Here is a 13,476-nt window from a genome sequence, read left to right as displayed (position 1 = left end):
AATGAGACTAAAAAACACATTTGAAATATTCCCCAAACGAGCTTCAACAAACAGAACACTCTCTACTCTTTTTTTATTAGATCTTTATCGCTCACAGTCTAGATGTTTAAAACATTTCTACAGCGAGTCTTTAACAGCACAGCGTCGTCTGGTCTTTTTGACACAGGAGCTTTTATTTTTCATTCCCTCAGGGTTTAATGAAAGTGTGGAAACACCAACACACCACTGGCCTCACCGCAGAGGAATGCACTTTGCTGCCATACAGGGGCATAACAGGGGAGACGATTAGCCTCAAGGTTAAAGAAGTTGCCTAATGACTGGAGAGATGCCAGTTCAAATCCTAAGACTGTCTGTAAAAATATGAATGGGGCTGTTTTAACACCTTATTCTACCAGTCTCAAGGCTCAACCTCGCTGTATTGACCACTTGCGGTATTGCAGCAAAAAATCTACCTGGAACCCAAAAAACGTTCTCAATAATTCACTTGCAAACATCACATTTGACTTTCTGTTATGAATTTGTGATCCATGTAAAGTTTATGTTTGTAAAACTTTCCTCAAAATCTGTGACGTCATCTCAATGTAAATATATAATATTTACATTTATAGATTTTATAATATAATATAATATATATATATATATATATATATATATATATATATATATATATATATATATATATATGGCTGAGACGGGGCCAGCGGCAGAAACATTATTGAAGATACTTATCTGTAGGGTTGAGGATCACTCCTCAACCCTACCACTTCCTGCATATCAATAAATACCTGCCTAACCCGCTCCTCCTGTTACACTCTTGATTCAGTACCCCTCCCTCCCTCCTATATTTTTCTCCTCTTCTACTTAGGGTCCTGAGGGGGGTTGCCGTGCGCCAGGTGAGCATTTGGCTGAATAGGCGCCATTTTTGGGTCCACTATCGAGTTCTTACACCACATCGATGCTTCATTAGAGAGCTGACTCCATCAACATCCGAAGGCAATTTAAAAATTTTCTTAAAATTTGTTTCCAGTCGTGTCTCAAGAGGAAGGATGCAATGTTGCACAACTACAAAAAAACAGGTACAAGATAAGTAAATTGCTCTTATCAGTGTATGCACCTTAACTTTTTGAGCCATTTGAGACACCATACAAAATAATGTGGAATTGTTTAAGGCCCAAATCTGATCCAGTCGTGGTGAACTAAAGTAGCCTGGTCCAGATCTCAAGACTCAAGTAAATTAAAAGCACTATCAGTCTGATTATAGACAAGAACTAATGCTACAGTTAGTGAAGATGGTAAGGTAGGACATTAAGACATCTGAGAGAAAGGTGAAAGAATCTGTCGCCCGCTACTGTGGAGACCTGGCTTCAATCTCCAGCCAGCAGTGCTTCTTGCTTGGCCTGCAACATAACCGGCGAGACTGTGCTCCCGGGAAGAACGATAGAACACGTACTCCAGTTTACATCAAGTGACAAAGGGCTGATAATGGCTAACATCAATCTCAATTTCATTTTGACAAAACTAACTATGTCCTACAATAGACGTCTTTCCATAGATGAGAAAGAAATACAATCTGAATTTTCTTTGTAGGCTTGTATGGTTTGTATGAAATGGGAGAAAGAGTCCTGAAAAATGAAGTGTGAATATAATAAAAAGAAGTGACAGAGATGAGAAAAACAGATTTTTAGCAGTTTAAATAGTGCAGAGAAAAACAGCCTGATTGAGACACAGTGATTGGCTGTGGACCTCAATTAGGCCAAAGGGCAGCATGCCTCACTGAGCATTTCGCTCTGAACTACTTTGAAATGCCAAACATTCAGGCATTAATTGACAACAACCGCAACGTTAGCCTGCTTTGGTTTGCATGCAGCAGGGTGATGTCAGTCCGAGGTCATTAAGTGACGCCACGAAAGGCAGCAGTCAAGAAGTGATTGCCCTGAGGGTGAAAGTCTGGGGAAGTATACAGGACTGCCTGACCTGAGATCTGCTGAATTAGCTTAAGGACCAAGACAATTAGGGAGAGGTGCAGCGCAAAAATCAATGGGTATAAATGAATTTCGATGACCTGAGTAGAAAGACCTTCTGGAATTCTTCTACACCATTCCAGTGAGGTACTGGACTTTTTTGCACTAAAGTCACCGCTCACTTGCCTTCCAATGTGGTTTCATGGAGGTGTGATATGCGGTGGAGTTCCTCTATGCATGAGTGTGGTTTTCAAGATGGAGACGAGCAACTGTGTTCATGAAATAGAGAGGCACTTAGCGGGAGTCTGCAGGTTTTTGGACTAATTATGGTTAAGCATCACATCACGATAAACATTGCCTCCAGGCTGAGGTTAACATTCAGACTGAATATGTGTGTGTGTGTGTGTGTGTGTGTGTGTGTGTGTGTGTGTGTGTGTGTATGTGTGTGTGTGAATGACTCATGGGCATGAATATTGTTGATGCGGGAACCACAGAGGAAGGTGCAGTGGTGCGACCTACATGTGTCGTTGGCTCTGTCTGCGGCTGCATTGAATGATGAAAGGGTGAGAGGTAGGTCACAGGGGTATCAGGTGTAAATGGCGGGTAATCCGAGTCAGGAAGCAGATGTTTCCCCTCGAAACTTTTGGTTTGAGGCCAAATATTGAGATCTGAACCCACCATTCAAAATGCCATGAGAGGAGGACAAAGCTGATGAGTCAGCGTGACAAGTTAAAAGCTCAATATATCCTCTAAATATTCACTTCAATCCTCAAAGCTCACCTGCCTTGGTGCCAGAAACCCACATTTTCTTGTGATCCACTAATCACGGTGGTCCTTACCTGCTGCAGTGAAGCTGGAGTCCTGGAGTCGCAGTCATGGAATATCATGGGTAGGATAACGCTTTTGCTGTTGATTTATGAAAATGCCTCTGACACAAGTTTTAAAAAAAGGGCATTGCAGACATACATAAACTCAATAGAAACTGAATTATTCTGAATAAGAGGCTGCTTCACATTCTCATGTTTTATTGTCACGTCCATCTTTATCAAATTACAATGATTTCCCTGTTTCACTCCATCATACTGTATTTATTAAAATTAAATAACTAAACATATAATATAACAAATCTCCACAACCTCTCATGTGCTTTACTGCATCACACTGTGCTCATGAGGGCCCTCACCTGGCTCATCCTGGTTACTAAACGTCAGGCAGAAGCATCTTTCCAACATCTAATAAAAGTCCCAGTCTCTAGGCGACTATGATGTAAAATAATTGCTCTGCTACTAAGCATAAAAACGTCACAATTTCATTGGGGGGGGGTTCCTAAACTTCTGCTTCTATGATGACAACAACTTCTGTATTTCATTTCCTCTGAAATTACATAATCTGATTGTGAAGCTAAAACATGTGGACTTGTTTTAACTTTTGACCAGGAAAAACCACATCACAAGGTTCACAGCACATGGCACTGGCACAAATATGCACTTACATCGCTCAGCATTTATGAACTCATGACATCTGAGAGAAATCACACAGAATGTGTCACATGGCGTGGTGATCAAAGACAGTCTACACGCCATGAGTGAAATTTAGGCCGCAAAGACACTTATTTTTAAATAAGTAAATTTGAGTTTAGTGGAAGATATTTCCACAAAGGACAGTAAGTCAAAGAACATCACCCGAACACCAGCATTGTGTACAGCACGGTTTTTGTCCTTTATGATTAAGTATTAAGTATTTGTCTAGCATTAAGTGATAGGTGAGAACGTGTATCTTTATTCCTGTTCACACGCCCTTAAGATGTTATTACTGAACAAAAGCCGAATATTTAACAGGTCAATAGAGCAGGAACAACACACAAGGCCAGATATAGATTTTATCAGGGTGTTCCCAACTTGCTGTTGACACTTCTGTCAATGTTGATGCCTGTTGGGATTAGAAAGTTATCATTTCCCATTCAAACTGCGCGGTGATAGACGTAGCATGTCATGTATTTATCTATATTCAACATGGCCAGTTTTAAGACTTAAAAAAACAGATGTGGATCACTGGCAGTCTAAACATATATGCTTAGATGGAAATGTACAAGCTGTGAACAGAGTGTTGGTTTTTTATTTCACTGGACGTTTAATGTTCGCACATGTACAGGGAAGTGCCTTCGGACGTCGTTAACATTTCAGGCAATGCAAATTTCCTTCATTTTTACAGCATCACAACTCTTTGAGATGGAAAAACTAGTAAAAGAAATACCAGCTTTAACTCCTCAGTCACTCCTGTGTCAGACACACAAAGTCGTAATGGGAATCCAGCTATTAAGTTGTTTAGTTTTGGGCTGCAGCTCGACGTGTTAACAGTGCAACAAACTTCACACTCAGCCGGCAGCCTGCGGTATACGGGCCTCCAGATGGACCAACTATTTCTGCTACACTGGGACATTTTTGGGTCACACTTAAAATGAATGAGAGCAACATTAAAAGTGAGCGAATGGTTTATTAAATAAGTATTATACAACTCGCCAACAATCACATATGCACACACCTCACTAAATCTTTAATGAGGGCGTTTTTAAAACAAGTCTCTCGGTTGGTGAATTATTACATTAGAGATTCACTTGGTGAATGCAAATTAATTAGGCAGTCAGGAACTCTGGCTGAGAGAGAGGCGTGGATCCAGCAGTGAGGCCTATTAGGCGCATCCTCATAGTTGTTGATAAAACGGTTCCCTCTGCTGGTGAGTGTGTAACGCACAGTGCTACAAATCACAAGCCTTGATTTCAGAACCTCAACAGAGATTTGTGCATCCTCTCCTTTTCTTTAAAATCAAAATACAATCACAGATTTTGATAATGAGCAAAATTAGAAAGAAAAAAAAAATCACTCCCAACATTTGTTTAGATCCTTCTTTGTTGTTTTTATTGGAATGCTTTACCTCAATAACGTGACAACGAGCCAAAACAGTGCAAATGCTGTATCGCACCAAACACAGACTCCCACAATCTGAAAACCCCCTTCAAACATCATTTCCCTCAAGCTTCACACGTCTTATATACATTCGGGGTCACTTCTCCACACTCATACGTCCAAACTGACACCATCCAGTACCAGACGCACTGTAGACAACCGTCCTCGTAGACACTTAAGGCACACATACATACACCATTTATATACAGCACGCAAACGTGCAGAGCTTAAGACAGCAGCAACGTCGGAGAATGTCGATGCTCGACGAGAGACTCTCAGCCACGGTTTTAACAGAAGAAATAACTACGCTACAGTAGAAGCTCACAGATGAACGCTTGGCTTTACACCACCTGCTTTTTAGCATTTAGCGTGAGAGTGTTCAGTTTAGCCGTCTTCAGTAGGTTAACCGTGTGGCTACTTTTTTATTCCAGAAAAATATTTAGTAACCACATAAGAGATGTCGGGGTGAGAGTCGACAACAAATACAACAGGGAGAGGAGAAAGTACTGTATAGTCACGTATTTAGAAGGGAGAGGGAGAGACAGCCTGCGCTATCAAAGTGTGAGTATTAGTGTGAGATACAGACGCAGAAAGAAATGTCTCAAATCAATCTGTATATTTATGAGGAAGGACTCGTGTCGTGATCAGCAGGGTGAGGTGAAAGCAGGAGTACTGGAGCTGAAGTCTCTACTGTTTTTTTTCTATGTTGTGAAAAATAAAATCAAGTGCTTTAGTAAGTGCATGACTACTGAAAGACAGTGTACACACAATGTCATTGGCAATTTTTTTCCATTTAACAAAGTCCTTCAACAGATACCCAGGTAACAGTCAAGAGGTTGTTCGGAGCAAAATGTAAAAAGCTGGCAGGTCTTAGTTTGGCAAAACAAATGTTTGACATGTGTAATGTTTTAGACATTAAAATGAATAGTCACAGTAAATTCATCTGGACACAAATAGTAAAATGTAAATACACTAGCTGGGATGAGCAGCAGGGTTGGGAGTGTTTGGAAGACGTATGTAGATCAAACAGCCTAACATCACTAATGAATATGTATGAATACGTGATTTTGACTTCATGTTCACTCGTTTAATACAGCGAAGAGGAGGCTCGTCTTAAAACATGCATGCAGCCGACACCAACGTCAGGTTCAGTTGAACATTTAGTTCAGTGATGATTTTAGGCGACACAAGGATAAAATGGTGATCAGCAGTCTGTGTGGTTTGTGGAAAAGTAGTTAACTCTCCAGATATACACTGATCTATTTTATATTGATCAACAGTTTAAAAAGACACCTAATTAGTTACACGCGGAGTTCAAAAGTGAACATTTAGCAGACTGAGTGCTCCTTGGTTTGCAGAGTATTTCAAATAGCACGCATAAACAGCTTGACAGACAAAACTCAATCATAATAAAATTGTGTAATTATATTACATGACATTTGTTTCACTGGATTATGCTTTAAGCAAAATCGTCTAATACTGAGAGCTTTTTTTAAAATACTACTCACTACAATACATTGCAGTGGTTCCCAACCTTTACAGGAAACAATGCCACCAAAGATTGATTTATTTTACTTCTCAGATTGTTTAATTTGACCTGAAGAGGAGGAAGTATTATGTTTTATGATCTAGAAAAAAAAGAAAAAGCAACACATTTTTGTAATATATATATTTTTTTTAATCCCTTAAAAAAAATTATAATTTTTCTTTTGACACACTAGGGGCCTCCAATTCCGGGTTGGGAACCACTGCTCAATGTTGGATAACGTTCTGCCTACTGTGAGTATGCTGTGCTGGACTTCTCAAGCGTTAATAGAGAAGCTGCACAGCTAACGGTTTTACAAAACACAGAGGAAGAAATTAGAATGTTTTTCTATTTGTATCATATCTCCGTGGCACCGAGGCAAAACAGTCATTTTATCCACAGGCCAAGATTAATGTGTGTGTGTGTGTGTGTGTGTGTGTGTGTGTGTGTGTGTGTGTGTGTGTGTGTGTGTGAGTGTGTGTGTGCCACTTCAGTTCCACGTGATCTCAGAATATCTGTCTGTGACTCAGAGAAGTCGGACTTTGTAAATCATTTTGCAATAGAAGTTACTACTGCAATCCCAGTGTCTACGTCTGTAGCAAGGTCTCTCCCCCTCCTCAGCACCTCTCCACACCCAACCCTGATCGTCCACCTCTCCTGGGCCCACTCACATCGGGGTGCCTCTTCCCCCTATGAGTGAGCCCTTCCACCTCCAGATACCAGGGACATGTCTCCCCCCAGTCTCCCATAGCGGCGGGTGAGACATGCCTCTGGGTAGACGTGCTGCTCGGCCACGGCCCTCAAACCTGCGACGCCCGCCTCTCCTCTGGCGTCTCCTCCAGCATCTGCAGCAGCAGGTCGCTGAGGGGCTTGGCCATGGTGCGGTAACCTGTCGGCGTCAGGTGGAGGAAGTCAAACATGTCCTGTTGGCTGATGGCTCCATCGGAGTGGACGAACTGCCCACTCATGTCCAGGAGCAGAGCCTGGCCCAGTCGGGGCAGCCAGGAGCGCAGGAAGTCGTTAATCACCGCGTTTTTCTGCCTCAGGGGGTTGGGTCGCTCACCTCGAGGCAACAAGCCCTGAGGGACACAACAAATATTTCTGACTCATTCATTTAAATTAATTTACTGAGAGTTCAAACTTGATATTTTGTATTCTAGTAAGAGAGCATACATTTGGCTCTCTAAAACGGGCCTATAAGCTATTACTGGCCTATCGTTAGCATTCCCCATTGAAAGCCAGAGGCAAGGACAGTCTGCAAGGCCCGCTGAGCCATCTGATAAACAGACAATATTTCATGATCTATACATACACTTATATTTTAACATGTACAGTACACGTCTTTGTATTTTTTACGAATAGTACTCTTATTCTAATTATTGTTATTATCACACATTAGCCTTTTAGCATAGCCTCAAAAGTATGCCACACTGCATTTCACTGCACATTTTGAATAACTATGTGAGAAATAACACCTTGAACTAATTACACAGATAGAAAGACTGACAGGTATCTGCATATCTCCTTAACAGAGAGCAGAAATAACACAATTGAAAGCTGGCGACTTGTGAGGATCACAGACATCAACTGGGTTTTTACATCAAGTATGGTTATTTTTATCTATAGCATGCAATGTTCATCACATTTAAAAAGGTACTTGACCAATCCTAACATGTCAGTGTCTCATGTCAACATACTTGTTAAAAACAAAGGACAAGACATACAACTAACTACTTACCAGTACAACTATCTTTGCCTTGGGGAGGCGGGAGGTGAGCAGCTGTGCAATAGCAAGAATTCCTCCTGCAACTTGCTCTGCTGTGTGTTCCTGATTGTTGGTTCCCACCCACAACACCACCACCTGGACAAGAACACAGACAGACACTCTATTCACTTCCTCTGAACTTCTTTTAAATCTCCAGAAGTGTGAGCAAAGCATGATATATATTTGAGAGAATGAGTTCTCATGGATTGATATCTGGGTAATGGGTGAGCAATGCGAGCTGTTCCCAATGTCAACATCATCAGCACAGCCAATAAGCACAGTTAGGGTGATACAACACACCGTCGCCGCTACAACGTTTTCCTTACGCACACCGCAACTTAACAACAAGGTGGCTGGGGTCATAACAACCATGGACAGCAGGCCGTCCAACAAGATGAGGTCCGGGACAGCTACATGCAATACTTTTGCAAGAGGTACAAACAATTGTGTATGTCTGTTCAGTTTGTGTCAGAGAGGTAAAAAGTTGTATGCAGCTAGTGTTTTGTGGATAACAGAAGTAAAGTGGACATGCAGAGAGTTTGTTCTGCACCTGAGATGTAAAAAAAACAAACGGATGTGAGACTTAAATAAGATTATTTTGCCCTAAACTGTCTTTCTACCTTAGTAGGTTCAGCTCACCTTGGGACGGATGTTCTGCAGCTCTCCATTCTGTAGCCTCCACAGCACATTACAGGTGGTGTCCCCTCCGATGCCAAAGTTGAGCGCATGAAGAGGGGAGAACACCTCCCTCCAGACCTATGGAAAGGAAACCAGACATTTGCACTTCATATGAGAATTTCTGACTTTGGGGACTAATATCAAATAATTCATAGATTCTAAGCTAAGCATGCCGATCAGTAACAAGATGCATTACAACAATATGCGTACCTATGTGAGCATTGTATTTAGGCAACATAAACGTATGTACATTTACAATGTGTATTAAAATGCCATGTGAGAAGTCAAATGAACAGGTTTGGAGAGGTAAATATTTTGTCTCACCTCATACTGCTGCATTAGTTGTATCATAGAATCTCCTACAAAAAGCACATCTGGTTCAGCATCCTTACACTCCTGCACAAATCTGGTGTGCTGTAAAAAAAGCACACAAAAAAAACATGGCCTCGTTACAACAGAGCTTGTGATAGCTAAATAAATTAAAGAAAAAATGCATTTTGTTTATACAGAGCAATACAATCAGTTCCATGTTAGGCATTTCAGTTATGAGTTTTCTAAATCTTAGGATAGTACTTGTAAGCCGTAAGAGTCAGACAAAATCTTGCAAGCTCATCACACAACAAGACACGTCTGGTGCCCCATCTGACAGAGAGCTTGGAGTAAAGCAGACGGTCTCAGTCCTATTAGCTTCGGATGATTAACCTCGCATGCACCTAGCAGGAGGTTCCATTTAACAAGGAGCTAGATAAAGAGGTGCTCTGAAAGAAATACAGGTCTTGGGAATAGATTAGTCAACCTTTACCTCACATTTGTAACTAATATCATTGAGAGTACCATCAAAACATCACCTCATGATATTGCACAGATCAAGCCTCCAGGCACAGCATCACAAGCATGAACATTAATGGTGGGAATCAAATGCAATATTTAATGCGTTGTTGCTGCTATATAAAATGTTTCATTATTAAGGGCTGCTGACCTTAAAACATACGTTTTCCTGTAACCAATGTTTTGCTTGTGTTTATTTAAAAACACCCAAGAATAAGGTAAACCTTTTGAGAAATAATATAAATCTTCTAGCTGGTAAAATTATTTTACATAATGAATCAATGGGGTATTTTCTTAATGATACATGGGGATAAAGACTGAATGTTTACTACACTTACAATAAAACACATACCTGTGACATCCACCGGTCATCTCCTTGTACATCCTCTACTGGCTGAGCCACTGCAGCTGGGTTCATACCATCACCACTCATCCTACAAGAGACACGGACTCTTAGTTATGCATACATAAAAACAGCCATACAGCTGACGTTATTCAGCAATATAGACACATTACACATGTCTTGAAACGATGAAGGGTTCGTATTGTTGTTAGTTTGGTGCTACGGTAAAAAAGAAAGAAAGGAGAAAGCCTCAGAACCAGCTAGTAGAAACCATTGCTGTGATGCAGCAGCTTAACGTTTCAGCAGCAGACAGACTGACCCAATTAATACGGATAAAGGCTACTTTCGCTTTCAAAGCGGGTGCTTATGGATCACACAGCAGATCGCATTAATCCCGATAGGTTACAGTTTATCTGACGTTAGCTTGCTAGCTAGTTACCTAGCCTGCTAAAGACTGGAGGCTGTTATGGCTGCATCTAGCGTCAATACGTAACGTCATACACGCCCATCGTTAATATGAAGATTTACAGGAATTATTTTGTTCTTAATTTACAAGGCAAACTACCTGGCAGGGTGTCGGCCACGTCACTTCTTGGCTCCCTCGGCTTCAGATGTACTGTTTTGCCCCAACTTCACGTTACGTTGGTTGAGGCTAGTGGTGATGCTCGCTAACAACCGTTGGCCGACTCTAGCTAGATGAGACAACAAAAGGTGTGTCAAGAAGGCAAACTGCAGAGAGTCTTTTAGGGGAAGAGCGCCGATGTGACACCATTAGCCGTAACACCATTGGAGTCAGTGAGCTACAGCGTGATAGGGATTTTTACCCTGAGATTTGCCTGTCGGGCAGCCATTCCTTTATGCCTGCGTACATACCAAACTATTATAGTATTATAACGGCTATAACTAACCCCTGCTAATAATCTGTACCAAAAAACTAAATATGTCTTCCTTCTGTAATATGTGGAGGTTGTTTAGGCTGATAACTTATAGGTGCTTTTTCCTGAAAGATTAGCCCCAGGGCAACAACAACACAATAATAGCTGGTCCCGCAATGAATCATGGGTGGGTCGTTGGTTTGAAAGTGCGACAAATACAACTTTAGAGTCTAAAACATTTTACTTCGGGTTCCCAAACAACGTTTTTTGTCCATTATTTAAGATACACGAAGTGGGTGTCAGACACCAGCGATGGAGGAAATACCTGTTAGTGGGAGGGTATCATTTGGTTTTGACAACGTACAGCACTGCCGACATCTTTGCTGTATGACACTGAACTCTCCAGTTCATGGGCCCATCTTAATTCACCCATGGTCCTATCTGACCTGAGAGCCCGCCGTGCCAGCTCACCGCAATGCATCATGGTCATTTGAGGTCAAATGCTGCATTCCGGTACTGTAGGAAACCAAAACGTGTACATTCCTATGGTACATTCATGTAGGAAACACAGGAAATATCGATTAAAACTATTATAAATACCGTCTACTATATATTCACACTGTACATAATTATTTAATATTATAATAATTATAATGTATACCTGAAGGTAAGGATTGCCTGATCATCATTTGTGCATTATCATCATGTTTAATTCCATCTATCAGATCTTCCCTAAATGCAATAACAGATCAACAGATATTACATAGAAATAGAACCTGGGCTGCATGATAAAAAGAAACACATACGTTTTTAATATATTGTAATTTAATGATGTTTCTTTTTACCATTATACATATTGCACATTTATGTCTTCTCCTTTGCTGCCTTTTAACTACTTAATTTTGCACTGGAGACTTTAACAAAGGACTGCACAATGTACTTGTACGATTGAGTATGTAACAAATAAAGTTTGATTATGTAGCCCCTGTGTTTTAGGTCTTTTAGGCTTTGGCAATTTACAGCATGCATATGGAAGATCATGGTACCATAAAATCTGAGCATGCCTTCCACATAAAGTGTCAGTGCCGCACAGTTAGTGACAGACCACTTACAGCTGGAAATGCAAATAAAAATATGTACCCAGGCCGACCAGTGTTATTTGACCCTCGGAACTCTACACACCCATACAATCATTAACCAGGGCACAAAAGGAAGTCACTGACCAAAATTCAGGCAACAAAAAAAAAAAATCATCCTTGGTGTTGTTGCTTTATTCTAAAACGTATGCTGATTCATGTTGATGTAAAATTGCATTTTGCATATGTATATTTAGCACAATAAATTCTGCAAAATGTCAAAGAGTACTTGTTGTAGATTAGAAGACACTAGATGCCTTTCAAAGCTATTTGGTGTCAACATGTTTACTTGTTTGGATACTTATAACAAGAAATTGCACCAAACCAAAGGAAAAATTGGGCAAACTCATTAAAAGGCAGTATGAAATGTTCATCACTGCAGGTCTGTGTGTGTAACCTTACATGTTGATCAGTGTTGTAGTTTATCTAGGGGTGCGACAAGTCAGTGGGATTTACACTGCGGCTGAGGTGGAGGCAGTCAACAGGACAGACGCGACATTGAAGTATAGTTCAGTTCATGTGTATCTTAAGTCTGTATCAGTGACCTGGGGCGTCCAACCGCTGCATCCAGGACCCAAAGAGACGATGTGATTTTTTGAGATGATGTTCTGAAGATGTTTTTTTTGTTTCAATGTTATTTATCTTTGAAATCTACAGTACATATTGTGCAAGTGGGACTGTGTGTGTTTCAGGCGTTCTTCTACCTTGAGAAGCCGTATCCTCCACCTCATGATCAGTGGCTATAACCTGACAGATGGTCACTTTTACTTCCAAATAAATATTCTGTTGGTATGAAAATCGGTGTGTTTTTTTTTTAACTCTACTGAGCCTGTATTGTGTCAGTGCTCTTTTTATCATCATGCTCATTGTTGTACATACTTTGTGTTTATAAGATGGTGTTAGTTACTGCTCTCTTTAGGAACACTCTGTGTGTGACCCGTGGGACAGGCAGGTGATCTGTCGCATGCTTGCCCGACCCAGAATCCTCCAGTTGTTGGACTGTTTGTTTACCTGCACTGTACCAGTTTGCATTTCATAATATCTCTGCTTTTTACTCTCTAGCGCTGCCTTAAGGTCACCAAATGTAATTGAGCTGTCAGGCCACAATTGAAGCCAGGTGGGAGAGTCTGCTTGAAATTGCCACTGACATTAAGAACATTCTGAGCTGAAACCTTGAGGACTGTGAAAAATCACTCACGTCTTATTGTCAGAGGAAGAATAAGGTGAATTTATCACAAAGGACTTTACTGTGCAATACTCAGATAAGTCCACAATTGCTTAAATTAAAGTCCCACAAAAATGTGTTTTGCTTATTGTTCCCTCACATGGATGTTGAAGCTTCCCTGTGCAGAATGTCTTTCACACTATGAGGCAGTTTTCACATGTATCTGCTGAAGGAGGA

The 13,476-nt window shown here is 40.8% G+C and overlaps 1 protein-coding gene across 2 annotated transcripts; it reads right to left on the bottom strand.

The window, feature by feature from the left end:
* Window positions 1–4,434: 4,434 nt before the first annotated feature.
* On the bottom strand, window positions 4,435–11,351 carry pafah1b2 (platelet-activating factor acetylhydrolase 1b, catalytic subunit 2). 2 transcript variants are annotated; one of them, XM_068716333.1, is made up of 7 exons: window positions 11,264–11,351; window positions 10,629–10,755; window positions 10,073–10,154; window positions 9,217–9,306; window positions 8,854–8,970; window positions 8,188–8,310; window positions 4,435–7,528 (listed from the first exon to the last, which is right to left on the bottom strand). In XM_068716333.1, exons 3-7 carry the CDS (start codon window positions 10,151–10,153, stop codon window positions 7,250–7,252), a joined length of 690 nt encoding a protein of 229 aa, XP_068572434.1. In that variant the 5' UTR covers window position 10,154; window positions 10,629–10,755; window positions 11,264–11,351; the 3' UTR covers window positions 4,435–7,249. The 2 variants fall into 2 exon arrangements, with proteins under 2 accessions (XP_068572434.1, XP_068572433.1); XM_068716332.1 differs by lacking the exon at window positions 11,264–11,351 and having other exon boundaries at window positions 10,629–10,808.
* Window positions 11,352–13,476: the final 2,125 nt, after the last annotated feature.

This window comes from Cebidichthys violaceus, unplaced genomic scaffold (genome assembly GCF_023349555.1).
Source record: "Cebidichthys violaceus isolate CVI_PGR_0920_01 unplaced genomic scaffold, fCebVio1.0.p SCAF_20, whole genome shotgun sequence".
In the NCBI taxonomy this organism is placed as follows: Eukaryota; Metazoa; Chordata; class Actinopteri; order Perciformes; family Stichaeidae; genus Cebidichthys; species Cebidichthys violaceus.
This window is presented reverse-complemented; position numbering and strand designations above follow the sequence as displayed.